General features: G+C 45.2%; 1 protein-coding gene and 1 long non-coding RNA gene across 3 annotated transcripts in view; one reads left to right on the top strand and one right to left on the bottom strand.

Moving 5' to 3' along the window:
- Nucleotides 1-16,138, bottom strand: part of LOC146498886 (mitochondrial import inner membrane translocase subunit TIM50-like) — a 30,890-nt gene extending 14,752 nt beyond the window's left edge. The window contains exons 1-4 of one of the 2 annotated variants that reach the window (XM_085138857.1): nucleotides 15,887-16,138; nucleotides 14,167-14,323; nucleotides 11,065-11,096; nucleotides 5,617-5,638 (exon numbers count right to left, since the gene is read on the bottom strand). In XM_085138857.1, the coding sequence (XP_084994983.1) occupies nucleotides 5,617-5,638; nucleotides 11,065-11,096; nucleotides 14,167-14,323; nucleotides 15,887-16,090 (415 nt within the window). In that variant the 5' untranslated portion in view covers nucleotides 16,091-16,138. Of the gene's footprint in view, nucleotides 1-5,616; nucleotides 5,639-11,064; nucleotides 11,097-14,166; nucleotides 14,324-14,396; nucleotides 15,089-15,886 lie in introns of those variants that run through there. The other variant, XM_085138858.1, reaches the window with a different exon arrangement.
- Nucleotides 16,139-16,238: 100 nt separating this feature from the next.
- On the top strand, nucleotides 16,239-22,388 carry LOC146498885 (uncharacterized). The gene is made up of 2 exons (XR_014870396.1): nucleotides 16,239-20,665; nucleotides 21,293-22,388. It is a non-coding gene; the product is annotated as an uncharacterized LOC146498885 (long non-coding RNA).
- Nucleotides 22,389-23,101: the final 713 nt, after the last annotated feature.

The raw sequence follows: 23,101 nt of genomic DNA, 5'->3' as shown, positions 1-23,101 counted from the left end.
CTCATCTTGGCTGACTTTGACCACCGTCTGAGCTCAAACACTGCAAAAACAAACCTTTACTGTCATTTAAGAACTTTAGTAATCCTGTCTAGATTACTGTAGATTACTTTTCACCGTCTCTCAGATTCTTGCTTCCTTAATTGGCTTCCAGTAAAATCTGGTATTTATTTGAACATTTATAAATAATGTGCAACACCCTACATGGCTCCTGCTTATATCAGATCTCCTCTGATCTTATTCCTGCCTCGCCGACCATCTAATCCACCACGTCCTTTTATATCCACATTTTGAGGCTGGATCACTTTGGAAAAGACGTCCTTCTTCCATCGGAGCTTCATTTTAAACATCAAGCTAGCTCAGTTTGTTCTGGTTAGATCCCCTGTACTGTTGTCTGTGTATGACATGTTGGTAATTCTTTCATGTTTGCTTTTATCCAAATAATAAAATACTGTAACTGTATCCAATCATTACTAATTCACCAACAACACGGCTGCTGAGTCAAATTCTGGGATTTTATTTGGATGTTTTAAAATTGCAGACACACAAACTTAAAAACAGCTGCATCACGTGAAGCTTTCTTCCACAGCATGTCTTTATCCTGTCTTCCTTCTCTCTCCCCAACCAATCACAGCAGATGGCCCCGCCCCTCCCTGAGCCTGGTTCTGCTGGAGGTTTCTTCCTGTTAAAAGGGAGTTTTTCCTTCCCACTGTCGCCAAAGTGCTGCTCATAGGGGGTCATATGATTGTTGGGTTTTTCTCTGTATGTGTTATTGTAGGTCGACCTTACAATATAAAGACCTTGAGGCGACTGTTGTTGTGATTTGGCGCTGTGTAAATAAAGTTCAGTTAAAGATGTCCAGAAGTAAACAGGGAGATGACCATGCAGGGGAGATAAGTTAGGTAATAAGTTACTTAGGTAACTTATTTTTTTGCATATGAAACTGGAGGAGTTGTACTTACATCTTCTGCCATCAGCTTGTCCTCGGTCACAGTTTCCTTCCACATATAGTTTTGCAAAAACTGCATAAAAAGCACTTGCAGCAACAAAGACATAATATTCCAGAAACGCGCTTTGCTGATCTGATCAGCTGTTTGTAACACTTCCTACGTCCATCAGCGTGAACTATCGCATGTCCGCCATGACCTGCCCGAAACCGGAAGTGACGTCATTTTGCAGAAATGTCGTTTTTTACCATCAAGGCCTCATGAGCCTATACTGGTGTTTTTAAAAGTTATCTTTGACTTTATGACTTTCTGTGTGGTTTCTGGGATGCTTAGGACTCATATTGCACTGCTGGAAATAGTTTATTTTGATGCATATGCTGCTTTTTTGCAAATTTGCATTATAATATTTATTTTCGTTTTTCCTGCAGTATATAAAAATTGGTGTATTTCAAAAATAAAACTATGAAGACACTCAAAATAAATTTCCTGTGGTGGGAAACTATTTTGTGCAACTTTTTTGTATTTACAGTTTTGAGGGATAAGCCTCTTAAATTTCTCTAACTAGAAATATATGTTAAAAAACAAAAACGATTTTCAATTTTGTTGTAGTTTATTGCACTTTTTTGCAATTTATGTAATTACTATGAACTTAATGCAGACATATTATTAAAATTTGGGCTGTAATGGTTGTATTGATGTATAGCAACTTGAAATGCTCCCAAAAATGGCTCCACAGCATGTAAACATATAATATAAGCTCAGGCGGACTTGGTTCTATGGTAGGTCTTAAAGGGTTAAATCTGGTTTCTGTTTTGATGTATACTCATATACGCATGACATTTGCAGACATAAAAAAAGACAAAATGCCAACAAATATCCACAAAATCGAGAAAAAAGTCCAGACAAAATAACCAGAAAACACAAGAAATTACCCCAAAAACAGAAAATGAGACCAAAACACCTGCATTACGATCCTAAGAAGCCCAGAAACAACAGAACAAAAATCAAAAACATGAAATGGCCACAAAGAGACAACAAACTCTAAGACACACAATGATCCAGTGAGCATCTGCAGAAACGCGAGTGTTCAGATTATTTGTGACAACAGCTCGATTACACACGGGGGAAAGTGGTGTGTGATGTCAGAGAAGGTATGTCCATCTTTTACATACAGGCTGTGGGGTCCTAGCAAACAGATGGTGTGAGAGTAATGAAATAAAAGAGGAGCAATAATATCCTCGAGGCTGAAGAAGAGGATGTTTACGCGTGCAGGCAGCGTGGCTGCTGAGTAACCTCTCCCCTGGGAGCCCCACCAAACACACCAGGAAAAGTGTGTGTGTGTGTGTGTGAGAGAGGGAAATCTAGGACGCCAGTGTGTGGGGATATCCTCCACAGAGGGGAGGGGGATTAATCTGGGCTTTTCTCATGTTAATGGAGCCGAGGAGAGGTGATGGAGGTGGTGATGGGGGAGGAATCTGTCTTTCTGACAGTTTCTACGACTGAGAGGAGGAAGGTGGTGTTCGAGGCAACACCGAGATGTTAACCACATTTTACTGGATTACACTGGAATTTGTTTCAGTTGTCAAAATGCAGCCAAAGACTGAGTACACAACGTGACCGGCTTCGCTTCCTAAACGAGAATATTTTCCCTTTCTTCACTTTTCTTTTATTGTTTACGAGTTGGAAACATGCAGCACACCCCAAACACGACCTATTCTACTGTTTCCAGCTCTGTAACAAGCTGCTTTAGCACCACCTTAGACGACCCTGTCTCTATGACCTCACAAAGATCCAAGAGCAGAGAAAACAATCTGAATCTGAGCGTTAAGAGCAGAGAAGTTTTTACTGTTTCTGAAATAAAAAGGTGGGGGAGGAGGAGGTAGGATGAAGACGACAGAGAGAGGGACAGAGGAGTAAGGGGATGAAGTTAAAGAGGGAGGTGTGGAGACATGGAGTCTTAAACAAAAGCCACGGTGAGGACGGGCATCTGCTGCACAACGCCACCTCCTCCTCTTCCGCAGATATCAATCGTTTGCTTTCTCTCCGGGTGACAAACGACGGCACGCCGCGGCCTCTTCAATGTGTTGACACGAGGCCCCCGGGCTGCACTGCGAGGGGTTATTAATGCTGCGGCAGCAGGACGCAGTACGGACGTGTCAGGTTCAAACACCACGGAGGGCTCGGCGTGCACAGAAAGACCACCAACGTACGAACGGCAGACATCCAGAGCCGTCAATGTGCCCACTCACAGTGCATTCTGGGTAAATGTTGAAGGCTCAGAGTGTGGGACAGGTGGCAGGACGTGAGATTTCTAGTCTGTCGCTCTGAAGGTAAAACTTTTCATTGTGTGCGTGAGGCGCGTCACATGCTGGTTGCTATGGTATCCGACGCTCCTCAGCATCACAGACGCAAATGCCGCCACTTGGCACGCGAACAGATTCTGCAGCCAAACGTGTCCCAGAAGTCTCATTCGCACATCCGTCGCCCCACCCACCTTCTGCTGCTCCCTGAGGAGGAGGAGGAGGAAGGTAGTGAGGAGTGAGGAGGATGAAAGATGTGGAGGCGCGTCTCCCTGAGGGGTGGTGAACTTTTCGGCTGCTCCCTAAGCTGATCAGGGATCATTTGGTTCCTGAGGTCCTGCAGGTCAGGATGTGCAGAAAGGGAAATGTGCAGGGGGGCGTTAGAGATGTGCAGCACGCCCACCTCTCATCACCAGTCTGACATTTCTTCTTCTCCTCGCTGTGAACACACTTAGAGCCCCTCAGACCACGTGTGAGAACTAATGATGAAGGTCGGCTCTTCTTCAGCGTTTGTCATAACTGATGGTCTGCTGTCAGAGGGCGCCAGCAGCGACTTCTACTCACGAAGCGAACCGGCTGCAAACACCAATGAGCAGTTTTCTCCTTACAGTCAGTGTTAATTAAAAGAGCAATAAAGTCCTTCTGTGTGCAGTTTAAACGTGACGCAGATCCGTTTTGTCCGCGTCCATCTGCCGCGGGTTCGTTTCACACGGCGACGGCGGCGCTGAAGCTGAAGCCGACTGAGCTTTGAAGCCTGCAGACTTCTGTTTCACGTTATTCTTGCTTTGGTGCACGGATGAGGATTTAGATGCATCTGTGCGTCGCTCACGTTTGTAAAAGGTTTGAAGTTTCCTGTTTAAATGAAACAGACAACTTCTAATTTATTTATTTACTTATTTTTTCCACTATAGATAAAATATCGAATATAAATCTGACAATGATTTGTGCTTTAATCGTGCAGATTAACAGCTTTATGTAGAGACGCTAAACTCTGTTCTCATGTCTGACGCCGTTCTGAGGACACGGAGGGAAAATGATTATTGCCTCTATAAAACTTTCCTTCTGCACAGAAACTTGAATTAAAACCAAAGTTTTGTGTATAAAAACAGTTTAAGAGCCAAACTGCTGGTTTAAGAAGATGAAACTGTGGCGTGGCGAGCTGTCCACACTGTAAACGAGTGTGTGGTGAACAGCTGTGAGCGTCACATCAGCCCGGATCTAATCCACTCATCAATACTCAGTGTCCCTGAGCTTCAGTCCAACCTCGTCCTTCTGTTCATCAATCAATCGATCAATCCACACATCCTCCCTCTCTCCCGTCTGTCCCGCTTCCAGCCTCGGCAGCATCGCGAGCCGCCGACCGCAGATGGAGACGGACGGGCAGAGAGGGGGCGTCACCCGCAGAGGGAGGAGAGACGGAGGTTTGCAGCCAGATGAGGACAAAGTGGACCTCAGGGAGCGATTTAGGCTGGAAAGGAAGGACTGGAGGAGAGGAGGAGGAGAGGAGGAGGCAGATTGGACCCCCGGGAGGAAGAGATATTGACCATCTGATTATTAGGTTTAATAAGCAATCAGAATAGCTTTTTAAGAAAGAGAGCAGATCAATGTGAAGAGCAGAAAGTCAGAAGGATGAAGAGTTACTCTGTTTACATCATCTTCCTCCTGCATGTAGAAATGATGCAGCTCACAGATTCACTTATTTGATTGACACGAGCCACACATGGAAGCGTTTAATCTTTATAGATATTAATAAGATGAACTTTGTCGTCTTTGTTTCTAAAGCTTGGAAAACACGTCAGGAGAGATGATTTCTTTATTACTTCATCTTTAAATTAAGGCTTCAGTTTTCTGCACGACTCGACAATAAAATCTGATCAATAATGACTGACGTGCATGAAGAGGTGTGCAGAGGAGCACCCCCCGCCCCCCCCGTCAAAAGCCTGCAGCCCGTTACTGTGACCACGCACGGCCACTTCTACAAGCCAAAGGTGGTCCAGCCTGCTGCTGGTCATCTGTATGCATGTAAAGCTACAGCTGCACAGAACTGCAGCTCAGCTAATGGACGCAGCTCCACACTCACACCTTCAGCCTCAGGCCCACGTACAGAGTGGGGGGGGGAGGCAGCGGGTTCATGGAGGAGGCGAGGTGTAGTCTGTGTGGCTCGGTGGAAACGTGTGCATTTGTGCTGACAGGCAGCTCAGGGGTGGGCGGGATGAGTGATGGGGCATATGGATGATTGGAACAAACTCAGTGAGAACAGTTGGCACCGAGCGATCAATCACTCAAACAGAAAGCAGAGAGCGCCTCAGCTGTGAGCAGTGAACACAGTTTGTGAGCTCGAGCTGAGAAAAGGAATAAAAGTTTACACTCACCTTTGTCGAACTCGTCTGGAATCTGTGAGGAGCAGAAAGGAGGCGGTTACAAATGTGCTCTCATCAACCACGTCTGCTCATCAGAGCTGTGAGAGCAGCATGCAGCTCCACATCTGTCTGCTTACGTACGTGTGCTGATGCACTGCAGAGAATAAAAGCTGAAGGGATGAATTATGTCTTATGTTCATGACTCAGACCTCAGGTGAGACAGGTACTGATCAGCTGATTCAAATGAGATTTACTTATAAACAAAACAGCAAAAAGCTCAATAAAGTCTGAATAAAATACAATAAAATGCATTTATTTATCGGGACAAAATAAAACAGTATCACAGGTTTAATGTACAATTACATTATATGACTTCTATGATTCATCTACAGCTTCGTGACTTTTTCTGGGCGTAAAAACGACACAAAGATTTGTTTTTAAAACTTTTAAGAAGGACTAAGAAAATCTTTTTAGAGATAAAACAGAAATATAAGATAAGATGATGAAGGCCTCCCCCTGGTGGACATGCAGCGACACTGCAGTTACTACACTGGACCACAGGTACGTGTCGCTGACTCTGACTTTTCTCACTTTAAGACTTTTAGCAGTTTATTCTGGAAATAAACTCTCTGGGATTAGAGACACGAGACTTTACTGCAAAGTAAAAAGGAATGACCGTGTGGGCTCTTCATGGGAATTTATTACTGATCCGTATGAGACAAGAAAATCTCCGACCTTTGAAAGATTTTCCAGGGATGGTAAATCAATAACCGTCCTCACCTTCAACGTTTAATCAGTGAATAAAGAAAAAATGAAATAACAATTAAACGTCTTATTTTATTTATATTAAGAGCTTTTTCTGTTTTCCTGGGAATAATCCTGATATTCAAACAGATTTCCAAGATTCCCACCAGCTGATGAAAAAATGCACTTTGCTATTTTAATTCGACTCTTTAATGATTTTGATGTAATTGTGATGGTGCAGACGTGTGAGAAAAGGGTGGATGTGCACGAAGCTCCTCTGGTGAAGCGCTTTTCTTTTTACAGAGAGGAGAAACTGGCGAATTAGAGGCGTGCAGATGCTCTCGTGCGGGGGTGAAGCGATGTCAGCGCAGAGGCGAGGAAGAGGCCGTTAAACCCTCATCGACACCTCGGTGCGACTGCAGAGCAGCCTGGGAGAGCGGGACGGGTTCCCACACTCCCCAAACTCGACGTGTCGAGGACAGAAAGTACAAAAACATCCCAGAATCTGAGCCGGCCAACGGAGACCACCGGCCGGACGTGAGTCATCATTTAAACGTGTCGCGCTGGCAACAGAGAGCCCTCAAACACAAATAACTCCACACAGACACCCAATAAAAGAAAATCCTTCCACAGCGTGCCAGACCCGGTAACAGGCCAACAGCTTGTTCTGTAAATGTCTTCAGGAACGCCGCTGTTCCTGGAAAAAGCCTCGGAGCTCGCCACTTCTCCCAAAGCTGTCTGAGAGCTCCGGCAGGCGACGGCCGCCGAGCCGACCGTAACGTGTAAATCTGTTCAAAGCGCGTCCTCTGAAGGGTTTCTCCTCCTGACAGCCGGGTCATGTGACCTCACGAGGGGGGCCGGCTAGCAGGAAGGCGTGAGAAGTGTGCCTCGGCTTTGAAGTGGTCCGGCCCGCCTGCTGGCAGGATACAGCCGGAGGCTTTAATGCGAGACAGCGGTCCTTACGGTGCAGCACGGAAAAGAGGCCGGCCTGCGGTTCCCGTGTCCTCGCGGCGCTTCAGAAGAAACCAAACGGCGCTGATTTTAGAACATTTACATCATACTGACCGCAGCGCTAAATAACAGCAGAGGGTCCCCACAGGCTCAAGTGTGAGACCTCGCATGCAGACAAACCACACGGACGTCCACGAAAGCCCTAAAAACAAACGTGTGCGTGTCAGCGTGAGCCGCGGTCAGCAGCTGGTTTCCCCACGCTGCTCAAACAGCCGGCGCTCTGGTTTAAGAGTATTTTAGATGCACAGATTTACTCTCACACATTAACGGGGCCTCCACGTTACTCCATGTGCACCAACGCCGCCGAGCAGCACCAGGGCGCTTTGTGCTGGGTTTCATGGTAAAGTTGGGCGATATCTAACATTTCTCCAGCAGATATTCATCAGTCCAATAAACGATGATAGGCGATATATTCGTGCAGGTGACGTTTGATGGGCGGAGCAATGTAAGCATGCACGGACTGATTTGGGCGTTTAGAACACAGAAGAAGTCCTGTCATGACGCATTAGAAGTCCATGAAGAAGTCATGGACGCATTAGTTGCCAAAAAAAAACCCCAAAGTTGCCCATCAGGGATTTTCTTTGGCTTTAACCAGATGAAAGAGGCAAACCTGAGGGTGTAACCAAAGGGCGGTGCCGCTGGTGCACATGTACAGAAACACCTTGCCACACACACACTTTCTGGGAAGTGTGTGTGTGTGTGGCAAGGTGGTAAAAACGTCTAAACAGTGAAGTGATCGTTCATTTCATGACGTTTCGAGATGAATTACACCCGTGGCTTCAAACAGCAGGGAGATCAAACTTCAAACTGAGGAAAATAATTAAAACTTTATGACTAAAGAGCAGCTGAAACACACTCGTGCCTATGGTACGACAGCTTTTCTCCGTGCCTGTGTTTCTCAGGCACGGAGTGTTTCTCCACACTGTGCAGAAACACTAAGCCACACACACACACACACACACACACACTTTCTGGGAAGTGTTTTCTGCATAAACACCTCTCCGAGCGCCGGCACACGCCGCCGTTAAATGCCCTGAAGACGACAGTTTGAGGATGAGGAGTTGGGGTAAGTGTGGCTTTTGTTAGCGCAGACAGAAGACGGGCGTCACGACGACATGAGAAGTGTGCCGTCTGATTGGAGCTCCTGACAGGAAGTCAGGTGAGATAAGTGTGCCCTTTGAAGAGAGAAATCCTCCCGTGCCGGGACAACGAGAGCTCATCCTTCCCACATCCACACCTCGTCTCATCACAGCCAAACTCAAACTATCCTACCTGACCAGACGGTCGGTTCACATCCTGTCAGTTAAAGCTCGCACGGTCAGGTTTTGAATTACTAAACGTACGATTTCTAATACAGTAAAATCCATAATCAGGGTAAAAAAATGAAACACCAGTTTCCTCCCTTCCAGTTTGGATCGTAGCTGATCCTGAGGTGGAGGATTCACACGGAGATGAAGCACGACGCGCATAAAGCATGTGCTTCAGGTGTCCATCACTCTCTGCTCGTCTGTTACCGAGCTGTCTCAGACGACCGGCCCGACCCACTAATCAAACCCAGCTTTGCACCAGAACAACCCCCCCCCCCGTGTTTGCTTTTCATTTAAATTCAAGGGCGCAGAGTTGGCGTGGACAGAAGGGACACGTCCCACCAATAATTTGATCTCTTCGAGTAAAGAAAAACAAACCTGACAGAAAGAAAAGAAAAACGATCTGTCAGCGTCTCGTCCACCCAGCGGCGCAGAAAGAGTTAAATTACGTCCTCGACTGGAGTCCTAGTCATGTGACACATATGGCTAATGTGATTGGCAGCTCTGTTTAGTTTTAGCAGCAGCAAGCCTGCGCTGTGAGGAGGAGAGGAGGGCAGCAAAGAGGAAGAAGCTGGATATAAGAGAGTGTTTCAAAGAAACTTGTAACTCACTTAAAGTCAAGTTCACTCATAAAATGTGTCACAATAACATTAAAGGCTGTGCTCGGCTTCGGCCACTATTGGTTCTCTCAGTCTCAGAGCAGCATTTCTAATTTTGATTGAAACTGTCAGAGAAAACGGAGCCTCGAGCAGCAGGATATTAGTTTACAGAGGCTGTTAACATTATATGTCTAACATTAAAATGTTGGTGACACAATAATTTCATCCTAATGGTGCTGACATATTCACAGGGTTCATTTCTGAGACAAAATATCATCATGATTTTGCAAATATCCACCTTGTAGTGCAGTTTGCACAAATTGTTTTAAAAATGCACTCAAACATGACTGATGTGTGACTCATCAGTCATGTTTGTATTGTGCCTAAACTGTTGCTGAGAGATCTGTTACTCTGTGGTCGTCTTAGACGAGTCGTTTTATGGACAAACCCAGCAGGTCATTGAGTGTTGCCTTAGTGCTGATGTGTCAGAGATGGTCGTGCACTATAACTGAACTAATGCTGTTAAGTCCTTAAAGTCAGATTTGTTTATTGTCATGACTGTATATGAAGCTATTTTTATTTTTGTATGATACCTGATTTATGTGGATTATGTCTGAAGTGAACTAAAGCCTGAAATACTTTAGTCATTTTTTTAATAGTAACATTATTTAATTCACATATAAAACTATGAATTGTAATTTTAAATGGTTTAAAAGCAGGTAGAATAGCACATGTAGGCAAGTGTAGTTCTTTTTTTATCAAGAAGCAAAGACAAAAAGGAAGAAGAAACAGAGACAGGGTTCGGTGGTTGACTCATCCGTCCCCACCAACGCCAAAACCAAATCTACACCCTGATTCAATTCAAAGCTCGAGGACATCTGTCTGTGAAAGGACACTTTAGAAAGCTGCAAGTGTGCAGTAATGAAGTGCAGAGCAGGTTTATGAGTCAACTGAAGTTACTGCAGGCTTCAGTCTGACGTCCTTTTCTCTGACGCTGACGTCCGCCGCCGGCTCTTCTGTTCCCGAGCTTCAAATACACAGCGAGCAAACGACACGCTCACCTCTTTGTCACCAACAAAAGGATCCTAATGAGACTGAAGTGTGCCCTTTGAAGTGGCCATCAACACCTCCAACAAAGATCCTGTCCCTAAAGACCAGCATCACAGGAAACCGCAAAGCTCAGGCCAAACCCCCCCACCCCCCCTCTAATCTGACAGCTTGATCCAAGCTGTTATTACTTTCAAAATCACATCAGCTCAGGTGTGTCACACACTGACACTGCTGATGTCTCCAGATGCTAACAAACATCTGTTTCCATCAGTAAACCACAGAAACACTGACTTGTCTCTCAGCTGGGGGGGGACGATCGTATTACCCGAACAAAGCAAAGCTTCTGCTCTGGAACGGCTGCTTATCTGAACACAAACATGTGTAATGTGAAGGCGACAGATGCACATGTTTAAAATGCTGATGCTGCTCTCGCAGCCTGCTGAACATCTGGATCACCGTCTGGCTGGAAGTGCAGGTCGTTACTGCGTGAGGACCCTGAGCTGCTCAATCCCGTTACAGTATGAAAGCGGACAAAAGGTGAGATAAGTGTGCGGCTTCCTGTCCCACAGCGACACCTCTCAGCCCTCCATCACGCAGCGAGCTGCTAAGTGTGCTCCTCACGCGCCAGATACCTGATTTGAATCTGAACAGGTGACTTCACAATCAAACACCGTCGCCTTAAAGCATGAGCACGAAGTGTGTGTGTGTGTGTGAGTGTGTGTGTGTATGTGTGTGACAGCAAAACTTACCGTGTTTCCTTGTTCATCCACCGAATTTGTGCCTAAACAAGAAGAAAAATAAAACAGTTTATTACCTCCATCCATCCTCTCACCAGTCTGTCACAGGGCTAACACACACACACACACACACACACACACACACACACGGGCACTTTAGAGCAGGGGTCCCCAGTCCCAGGCCTCGAGGGCCGGTGTCCCTGCAGGGTTTAGACGTGTCCTTGATCCATCACAGCTGATTTAAAGGCTAAACGACTCCTCAACATGTCCTGAAGTTCTCCAGAGGCCTGATGATGACCTAATCATGTGATTCAGGTGTGAGATCTAAAACCTGCAGGACTCCGGCCCTTGTGGACTGGGATTGGGGACCCCTGCTTTAGAGTTACCAGTTAACCCGTCCCCACTAACTGCATGTGTTTGGACTGTGGGAGGAAGCCGGAGCACCTGGAGAGTGTATCACCTGTTCAGGTTGTTTACTAGATTTGAGGCAGGTGACACACACTTCACAATCATGCTTGAACCTTCCAGCAGAAATATTAGCAAACACAAAGAAATCAGTATTTGAAAACACGCCTGAGTAAACAGACATCGCTGGTTTTGGTCGAGCAAAAACATTTTGGACGTTTGGATATCAATGACCACAAAATCAATAACGAGTGTTTGTTTTACATGCAGATTTTAAACTGTTTTCATTAGAAAAACAACTAAACCAGCCAATAATCAACAACATCTCCTCCCGGGATGTTCGCTTGTTAGAAATGGTTAAACCACTACGCTGTGGAGCCGCTCTTACACATTTAAAAGCTTCATTTATTACACTTCCAGGTAGGTGCCCTGCAGGTTAAAGGTCAGCTTACAGACATATTTATACTATCAGAAGCGAGCAGCTGTGGTTTGGGCTCTCTGATGTCTGTAAGCCTGAAAAGATGAAACTCAGCGGTGTGGGTGTTTCCTGTTTCAGCTGCGTCTTCTCCTTCGCCTGCACCGACACCGAGGTCGTTTCTGAGTCAAGACTGCAGTGAGGCCAGGGCCCTCAGGCGCTAGCACACCGTCAGAGGCTTCACGTGCTGCTGGTAGTGTCACACAGCGCCACCTCAGCCCTGACACAGGAAGAGAACAAGTCAGAACCAGAAGTTTTCAAACTGTCTCTGCCGATCTCTGCGCTTCTGTACCGACACGCCGCTCCAGTCGTGGCTTCAGCACCGCGCTAACCTGCACACTGCACCAGGTTACAACCAGAAAAAGAACCTGCACGAGCAGCGGGAGTGACCGAGGTGCTGTAATGGGCTGTGATGACATCACACACATCACTAACTATGATGCAGATTATTAACTCAGCAGCTCTTACACGAGTCTGATCGCTGTAATGACCTCCTTTCAAAGAACCAATCACAGTCTTTACATATTTATGTTCATTTAAACCTTCGGTGCAGCACAAAGAAACACAGAAACAGCAGGTTATAATCCTGAACATCTCCAGGTATGAGTGATTAAAAACAAAATTATCCACCATAAAATCCCTCCTGGCATTCTCACAGTGCAGCACAAATATTTCACAAATAAAGGAGAAAGTCAAAGTGAAAAAGGTGGAAAATCTCCAGGAGGAACGAACTTCAAAAGGATCCAAAATACGATCGGAAAGCGTGGAATTAAAGACATAAAATCCTGATTGGGAGACGCGTGCCACTGTCTTCAAAACACGCAGAGAAAAAGCAAATCAAAGAAAAATAAGATCTCCAATAACTTCATGAACGACTTGGTTCTGAAGAGGACGACTCCCCAAAGAAATCCTTCATCCTGTCCTCACCTGAGTCCGACTCCACTAATCAAACATTACATTTCCATCCTCTCCTCCTTAAACGGATCACTCTGGATTAATTTTTCTACTCGACAAACCTCAACGACGCCCTTCACCATCCTCAGTCTGACTCTCCTCTGGAGGACAGGCTGCTAGCTCCACCCATCTGTCCCTGCAATCAGGGAGCCAAGTGTGAAAACACCAATCACACCCACCTTTCCATCAGAGGAAGTTCAGAGGCCCAGCGCAGCCAGAAATGCAGATTATACCTGTTCTTTTGTTCTTTTGTGGCTCAGAGAATAAAGCTGCATCTCCTGTTTGAGACGCCTTAAACTGACGTGTTTAAACCCAGCAGCAGAACCAAACATCGATCCATGTTTCATCCATGACCAACAACCACGTGCTGGGTTCATGTTTTCAAACAGGAGTATGTATAAAAGCGCCCGGTCAAAAAGCCCGCGGTGATCTTTCCAGGAGTCTAGTATCACCGACCCCGAGCGTAGCTGTGGCACATTTATTCCAACAAAACCGTCATTAAAGTCTAAAGAGAAAACCACAGAGCTGCCCTGCATACATGAACCCTCACAGCACACTCGCATGAAGGAAACAATAAAAAGCCTCTCCTCCTTTAAACATGCCACACCACACTCTGTCAACTATTCGTTTAAAAAACGCTCCTCAAACCTTTTCAAGAATTTCAGTTTGTCCTCAAACAAATCTCTTCTTTTCTTTACATGGAAGGTTTGACATGATCAATCTGATCCAGTGGGAAACATCTGGATTACAGGCTTATTCTCGACTTTATTCCAGGGGTGGGGAACTCCAGGCCTCGAGGGCCTCTAGTCCTGCAGGTTTAAATGTGTCCTTGACCCATCACAGCTGATTTAAATGGTTAAATGACTCCTCAACATGTAACGTTCTCCAGAGGCCTGATGATGAACTGATCATGTGACCAGAGGGTCAACAGACTTGAATCACACGATTAGGCGTCCTGCAGATCTAAAACCTGCAGGACGCCGGCCCTCGAGGCCTGGAGTTGGACACCCCCGATCTAACACATTTAAACTCTGCAGCTCTTGAATGTTTGTCAAGTTTCTGGATAGAAACCAGGTAGAAACAGCTTTGTGTCTACTGAAATTTATTTTCAGCTCCTTTGTCACATCAGCCCTACAGAAAGAGGTTGAACCGGATTTGAACATAGAGACCTGCTGCTGAGCAAGCTGATTGGCTGACAGTGACCGTGTTTCCACCTGTGAAGCAAACCGGCTGAAACTGACGAAGTGAGGACGCCGTTTCAGGAGGCAGCGAAGACTCACCGAATATATAAACGATGGCGACCGCGCCGCCGACTCCCATGAACCCCGCCAACCGTAGCACCATCTTCTTGGTGTAGGCCGTGTTCTCCTTCTGCTTCCTGTCCTCGGCCTTCTCGCCCTCCCTCTCGCCCTCCCCTCCCTCTGGAGGAGGCTGACCCTTAAACAAAAACAAGCGTTTCTGTTGGACTCTGAACTCGCATTAATGAAATGTGCAGCACTGATGCGCTCACCTTCAGTCTGAGCTGAGAGGAAAGCGTGAGAGACGTCAGCTTCATTCAGTTTAACACAAAGAAAAGTTTTTGCGTCTCTTTTAAACAAACAAGCAAAAAAAAACTTTATTTCCACAAACAGAATTTACAGAAACAATAAAAACTAACAGGAGGTGGTTTGGTGTGGATGCTGGCACAGTCGACAGAGCAGTAGAGGAGTGCTGCATGAGTGCTACATAACAGCCTCCATTGTGCTCCTCGTGCATGTTTCTGACTGTCAGAATCAGACCACATGTAGCAGGGCCGTGCTCACAGCACAGTGCAGCTCTGGTGGATGAGCAGGTTCACACTGAGCACAGGAGACAGATGAGAGTCTGGAGACAAACGTTATGATGCCTTCAGGCTCATCCAGCATGACTGGTTTAGCTGGATGAAGTCCTCAAACCCAGTCTCAGACCTGCTGCTGCCAAACTGCAGACTGCAGCACGCACAGCTGCACTGGTCCATGTCTGGGAGCAGATCAACCCCAAAACACCGTCCATCATCTCATCAGGAGCATGCCAAACTAACTGAAAAGGCATGAATGTGTGCAAATGTTATACACATTTAAAACAACAGACTGACAGAAACCAACATGGTCTAATGGAAGGCTGTTGATTTCCTTCATGTCCAATTAAATTCATGGATTTTAACAGATTTCAGCACTTTATGTATCTGCTGCTGGGAAGAAGTGGCAATTATTTAGTCTTTAACTAAAACCCTTATTACAGTTCGTCTGTAGATGTCACACTTTTATGTTTGGAGTCTGTGGGAAACACACGGTTAGGAGTCACGTGGTGGGTGGCTTCCTCCATGACCAGACACCACACTGAGCTGCACGTGGAGGAGGGTGGGGGTCTGCTCTGACCTTCAGAGCGAAACAAACCTCGGCTGTTAACGCGATTTATCCCGCAGATAAAATCAAGCTGTGGCACTGACAAACACACACACAGCTGCGGGTGAAGGGCAGGTAACCACAGCAGTGCCAGCTGCACGCTGTCACACCGTTAGGGTTAACCCTAACCCCAGGGTTACTGTTCAGAGGAACACACTGTGAGGACACTCACGTGAGCCGGGCTCAGGTAAGCTGTGTTGCTACAGCCAGACTAGATATTAGCGTGCTAACATTAGCATGCTGGCTAGCTAGTTAATGCCAGGTTCATTCATTCAGCAGACAGCTGAGCCCGCGTGGGGTGGTGCTGTCATAACGTCACATTTCTGAAGATCACGTGTGTCGCGACAAACACCACAAAACTCACAGTTTAGTCCGTCCGGGCCCGCGTGGGTCAGGAAAATAACTTTATGTAAGCTAGCTGTCAGTCTGAGCTAAGGTTGGAAATGTTCGTTCATGAGTTGATTTACATCACCGGGGCAGCTCTTGAGGGCGGGGTTTCACGGTCGGACCTACTACTTAGTACAGTTGGCTCCGCCGACGCTACTGAGTGCTGTTAAGGTTGTAAAATGAAGCGCACCTGAGTCGGCTGCTGTTGCTGCTGGAGGATCGCCTGAGCTAACCCGCCCGTCGCACCGCCCGCTGCGGCCGGCGGCTTGTCCGTGGACAGTGTCCGGATGACGTCCACCATGGCTGGGGCGGAGGCACCCGCCGCCGCGCTCCTGAGCCGGAGGAGGCCCCGGCTTGCCCGCAGACACATGGGGAGCACACACACAGCCGACATGTTGGAAAGTAGCACTACAGCTAACGCAAATGACGCGAGTAAGAAGGACAAAAGCACCCGATTGGTCGAGGCCCTGTGAGGGGCAGGCAGACGCCCCAATCAGAGGATTGGAAAGCCACGTGGGGCGCTAGCAGGGAGGGCCTTTTAGGGTTGGCACCAATCAGAAGAAAGAGTGAGTCTGACCTTCGATTGCGACATTAACCCTCATATTCTCCTCAAATATTACTAACACGTTTTACCACCAAGAGATATTTGCCTCAAGGAAATGGTTTGAATATAACTGATGAGCAAGTGTTTGTGTCAGGCACTTTGTTTAGTTATTGAATACATAAATGGCCCCTTGATAATGAAACTCTAGCGCCACCTTCAGGTCAAACTTTTCATTTTAGATTTAATTTTTGATTTATTTTCTAATTATGTTTCTAATCAGGTGCTTCACCGGGGGATTTACCTCTGTATTTTTTTTTGGCAAATCGCTCTTTGACAAACGTCACTCCCTGGACAAAACCTGACCTGTAAATAGAGGTTTTAACCCACTTGTACAGCATAAGGTTTTATGACGGTCTCAGACCATTTTCCTCTCTCTCCGGTGCCTTTTTCCACCTTTACAAACAGCACTTTACGAGTGACGGGGCAGAGGTCAGGAGACCCAGACTCCCCCTTGCACGGTGTCGGTCAGTGTTGGCAGAGATGAACGGGAGAGATGTTGAAATTTGTCTCGAAAGACTGAAATGTTAGGAAAAATTCTCGTGAGACACACAGAGTAACGAGCTCCAACACATTTATTTTACTTGCAAGGAAGCAAAAACAGTAAACATCAAGAAAATATATCAAAAACAATGCTTACATCAGTAACCATTACTATACATGATCTTAGTGCAAAGAGATGCCGTGATGGCACATGCACATGAAAAACATGTCTGAATTCAGGGCGCTGAGGTTGGGGTCATCCTGTAATCTCTTAATTAGTTTCTAGAACTTGAAAAAATATGCAAACTGGTTACCTCAAAAAAAAAAAAAAACCTAAGTAAAATTCACTTAAGATGACAAAGTTAGTTCAACTTATTCAATTTGAGTACTTAAAATAACTTGATTGTTTTCAGTACTAACCCAAGTACTGAACAAGAGGCCCATCGGTTTGGTACTAACTGACTGAACTCTACTGGTAAAGACAGGTTAACCTATTATAATTTACTTTCCATTTCCAGTGTATTTCCTTTCAGAATTGAAAATGTTATCAATTCTGCTCGTGTTCAGTTGAAGTGCTTAAAAATGAATAAAATCAAGACTGAACACTCTCAGTCGGTTTTACAGATAATAAACATATTTTAACAGGTGAACAATTTTACGACCATATTTAGTTTTTAGTTGCTTCGCTTTTGTACGTGGAGCCAAACATGGTCAACATGCAAAGGGCTGGTTTCCTCATTCCTGGTAAAGTTTTCTCAGGGACCGTTTGGAGTCGGAAAGTGAAAAGTCAGTTCTTATAAACCGCTCTTAGATCGTCTGACTGCATCTAGAGATCAGATGCTCTATTTTCATTGTCCACTTTTCTTGTTTGCACCATTTGTTCTTTATTTTTCTCTCACTTTCTCTGTTTTTTAGTTTTCTTTTTCTACTGTCTTTTCAGCGAGAGCATGAGGGTGGGAATGGATGTTTGTATCTGTGTGTGCCTGTATGTCTGTGTCTATATGTCAGGTTGGGTATCAGACGCCACCTCTCTGGGGACATCTCAGGCCCTCCAAGGTTTGGAGGCCTATCTCCCCCCACCACTCCCCCTGCCGGTGGCAGACGCCCTCAGACATCGGTGCGTTGGTGGTTCTTTGTGTCCGGGGGTGGGCGTCCAGGTACACACCGGCTCACTCCTTGGTGGCTGCTTGTCGGGGCCTGGAGCCTGGGGCTCGCTCGGGCCCCTTCGGGGTGGGGTGCCCTCGGCCTCTCGGCCTGGGGCTCGGTCACTCAGGCACAGCTGGCTGCCGGCGGAGCTCACGGGCACGTCACTGCAACCCCCCCTGGCTTCTGCTCCACGGCTGCTGAGTAAACACTGGCACTTTAGAGCCGCAGTGTTTACTGCCCAGATGCGTATCACATCTGGTAGGTGTGTTTCTTCAGGCTGAACCATAAAGCTCTACCAGTTAAAATAAAATTTGTTTGTTTGTGTTGTAGAGCCGGACCGTGGTCCGCCTGTTAGCCCTCTCTGATCTATGGTATCATAAATAAGGTGTCGTCAATAGGTTTTATCAGGAAGTCATTCTCAAGAAAAAAACAGCTCAAAATTTTGATTTTCTAACTTGTCCACATTATCAGCCATGAGCAAAACAAGCCCCTAACACCCCTCTCCATGTTAAACCTTAAAGCTAGGCTGGAACTGAATTGCAAGAAATTGTAGGAAAACAAATAGTTTGTCCACATATAAATGCAAAAACGGAGTTTTAGAAAATGACATAGCCTTAGGCTACGTCCACACGTACCCGGGTATTTTTGAAAACGCAGATTTTTCTATGCGTTTGCACCTATCGTCCACACGTAAACGGCGTTTTTGGTCCGGCCAGGGTGGATATTTTTGAAAACTCAGTTATTGCGTTTATGTGTGGACGAGAAAAACGGAGAAAACGGTGTGCACCACGTTATTGTTTCAGTGAAATGAATTTCTACAATACTGTTACTGTTAATTGTCTCTGCAGTGTTTAAATGCTTACATATACACACACAGTTACTGTCCCTCCACACATACTAGGGGTGGGTTTTTATAATCGATTTATCATTAAAATCGATTCAGGCTTGGATAACGTAAAATCGATTCATTAAAATCCTGAATCGATTTTTTTTATATAAATTTATTTTGCCCAAAATGCCAGAATCTCAGGTGAAACCTCACAAAACTTCAACAACCACCAAACAGCTAAAACAGTAAATGAGAGCAGGAACACGGATTCTGCACAAAGACGTAAACACACAGCGCAACCCGTGGATCAGAATCAGTGAGATGTCGCCTTTCTCACAGTGTTCACGCCCTTTATGCGCTGATTGTAAAGCTGTTAGTTTGATGTCTCTCCAAACAATATTGACCGAACCAGCAGCAAAAGAAGATCCAAACTACACTTCACATAAACATCGTCATGAATTCACTCTGACTTTTACTGTTTTGCTTTGACCGTGATGCACAGCTCTCTCTCTCTCTCTCTCTCTCTGTACTGTTTTCTGCATTATTCGCTTGTTTGTTACGCACAAGTCTACCTTTGTTTACAGGCTGTCGGCCGACTTTTTTTCCTTTTCCGTTTTATATACTTCCGAAAAGAAAACCTAATTTCTGCCGTTCAATACTGAACAAATTTAAACTTTTTAAAATTATACAAAATGCAAAACGCTGTGTCTCTAATAAAACCTCTGTAACGTCAGAGGTGATGTTCATGTGTTGATTAATGGTTTTCTTTCGTTTTTGATCTACTGCAGAATATTTGTATAAAATCCCAGAACAGGAAAATCTCCTTCATGTTTTTCTGTTTTATCTTCAGCTACTTTGACACAAAGGCCTCTGCTGTGACGCTCACACCTTTGATAAAGTCTTGCGTGTGTCAGCTTCCTTTTTATAGATACAAAAATATGTAAATTTGCTGATCTGAATTATAATATTTCTGACTGTCAAAATTTCCCAGATTCAAATCGAAGTGAATCGAATCGAATTAAATCGAATCGTGGATCGAATCGATTCTGGACCTTGTGAATCGGAATTTAATCGATTCTAGAAATCAGTGAGGATACCCAGCCCTAACACATATGACTCGGTTCTGCTTCTATGCCCCAGCTTTGTTTACTTTTTCCCACCGAGGCTTCTAGACTTCTGATTGGCCAACATTTCTGCACGGTTAGGAATATAGCGCCACCTGCTGCTTTGGCGTGTTCCTAGCAGCGTTTTCCTTCATTTCTGCCTTTACGTGTGGACGGGATTATTTTTTAAAACGGAAAATCTCCGTTTTAAAAAATACCCGTGTACGTGTGGACGTAGCCCAAGACAGTCCCACAACATCCAGATTGTTACGGAACCTGAGACAAATCTCATTAATCCCAGGGAGCAGACCACTGAGACTTATATGCCTCATTCTTACTTAATCCTTATAATTACATGTTGTATCAGGAAAAATGTAAAAAACACTTTTCACTAACAAATCGAACTATGGAGAGCATAAGCTGCATGAGACATGCGTAAAATACATATAAAACTGACTATTAGTTTGCTTTTTAAATGAATTTTCATTTTGGAAATAATAAATGTAATTATTATGCAGCACGGTGGTTAGCACTGTTGCCGCACAGCAACAAGGTCCTGAGTTCAATTCCACCATCAGGCTGGGGTCTTTCTGTGTGGAGTTTGCATGTTCTCCCCGTGTTTGCGTGGGTTCCCTCCAGGTACTCCGGCTTCCTCTCACAGCCCAAAGACATGCACTTTGTGGCGATAGGTTAATTGATTAGTCTAAATTGCCCATAGGTGAGAATACGGGAGTGAATGTGAGCGCGAATGATTTTTTACTCTTCGTTTCAGGATGGACTACTCAGGAGCAGAGGGTGCGAAGAAGGGTAAGTAATTCATTATGTCTTTTATTTTTAAACTGGGAAGCTCAATACTATATTTGATTCCTGAAAATGTGTCAATAACGGTGTGCACTATTCTGCATTAATGTAACCTACATGCACGTGTTATTAAAGGCACCTGTGGTAAGTTAATTGAATCGTCAGCATCCTGCTGCACACAAAGTTTTTGATATTCCTGTTCAAACACTGCTGTAGACCTGAAACGTGTGTAGACTGAAGATCTTTCAAAACAAAATAACTTCAAGTGTTTTATTCATAAAGCGAAACTTTCAAAGCGCTCTTTAATATTCAAACACGTGTTTAACCACAAAAGTTGATTCTGTTGATCTGGACGCAGCGTTTCAGTGTTAGAAACGTTACATCATCATCAGGTGACGTCTTCAGTCTCAGCTGACTGCAGGTTTCAACCTTATGAACAGGACATTTGCATAATGACTGAAACCAGCACTGAATGAACTGGGAGGTCAGCTCTTTGACATTTCTCCAGATGAACATGATTTACTTACCCTGACGACTGAGCATGCATCAGGACAAATGTGTAAAACCTGTAAGCTCAAAGAAACACTGCAGTGATGAAACATCTCACAGTGTTGTATATTTTTCTTCCAACAGTTGCCTGCGGTCTCACACTGGACCCGATACAGCTCACAGGAACCTTGCTCTCTCTGCAGACAGAAAGGCAGTACTTGGGTCAAAACGACCAATTTTACATTCACGGTGGGAATTATTTCCTAGCAGTTTATTATAAGTGGGAGCAGGTGCTGTGTACACAGGGTCTCACTGGTTTAAGTATCTGGGAGGTAGAGTGGAAGGGAACTGTTTCCATAGGTGTAACTTACAAAGCTGGACCTGACAAAGGTCCAGATGAATCCTGGCATGGAGGAAATGACAGATCCTGGATCCTGCTCTGCAAAGATGATCATTACTCAGCGTGGCACAATTACAAAATGACAAAAATACGACTTCCTCGGCGCCCTGCTGGTTTTCAAAAAGTCGGAGTTTTTTTGGACTGGCCTTCTGTCCTTCTGTCCTTCTTTGATATCTCCTCTGACACTCGGCTTCACCTCCACACCTTTTTCTGCAGGTTCACTGAGCCTCTCCACCCTGCACTTTGGTTCTGGTTTACACTTGAAATGTACAAGTGCTCAGCAGCTTTGTGTGACCTGCAGGGATAGCAGTCACCAAATGTAAACAACTACTCTGGCTTAAGTGCACACAGAACAACCTTTGTACACACTGTGATCACCTGACCACATATTTTGAGACACGTCAGACTTTGATGCAGAAATATTTTATTATGTTTTGTTTGATCACTAAGTCTCTGACCCTAATGGTTAACACTGGGATTTAGAGTAAGTGGAAGCAGCCACGGTCAGTCTCTACATGAATAATGATTCCATCAGAAATACCTGCTCATTATTAAGTTAGCTCAGGGATTAAAGACCTGTTCTGCTCATGTTCACTTCTAAAGTGTTTTTCTTGGACTCCAGCGTAGCTTTGTTCAGTTTATTTATCTTACATGAGCACTTATATACTTGCCTTTTTTATGAATACTTCAGGACCTCATAGAGCACATTGTTATATTAATTAACATTACATAGTTATATTTACGATGACACAATAATGTGTTCTGTTAGATATATTTAATGTTTCTGCTGATCATTTGTAATCTTTTGTTCTGGTCATGATTAAACTGTGTGTACCAGTATGCTCTGCAATTCCCACAACGCCGTGTATGCTGTGCAGGACTCAGAGTGACTGAAGCACATCTTCATACTACATCCTGGGGCATACACCACAAATCTGTGGTTCTGAATCTTTATCTGGATCATGTGACTCTTTCATCCAACTACAGTGTCTCTCTGTGGCTTTGACAAAAACCAAATTACTGCTGTTACTTGTTAAAAAGTGCTCCTGCCACCCTGCAGTACCTGAGATCCTAATATGCCTACACTGCACATAAGGAGGCAGTACTTCCTCTGCTCCGCAGAGCAGAGGTTGTTGAAGTCATCGGAGCAGGTCCTCACCTACACAGCAGAGATTCAGAGAGTAAAAAGGGACGTCCATGTTGTCAAACTTGAGCTTGGGGCTGTGTCCACAGATTGTCCACCCTGAATCTGTCTCAATTCAGGGGCTGCATCCTTTGAAGGCCGATTACGTCACAGCAACGAGACAAAGGCTGCTTCAAATGCGTCCTTCATTTTCCCGAATTTGAAGGATGGGTCAGTGTGTCCTTCACGGCCCAACCTATCCCAGAATTCATACCCTTCATACTCTGTTACCCCGTTACCCACCAGCTTGATAGCTAGTCGGGAGGTCAGAGGTCACTAGAGCCAATGAGAACAGCAAACTCCCAGCACATCGTTTTCAGATCCCTGCGGTCTTTGGCTACTCAGTTTAAACGTGATATATAAGTCACTT

Source organism: Neolamprologus multifasciatus, chromosome 17 (genome assembly GCF_963576455.1).
Source record: "Neolamprologus multifasciatus chromosome 17, fNeoMul1.2, whole genome shotgun sequence".
NCBI classification, from domain to species: domain Eukaryota; kingdom Metazoa; phylum Chordata; class Actinopteri; order Cichliformes; family Cichlidae; genus Neolamprologus; species Neolamprologus multifasciatus.
Note: the sequence above shows the minus strand (reverse complement) of the source record. Positions and strands in the feature narration are given on the sequence as shown.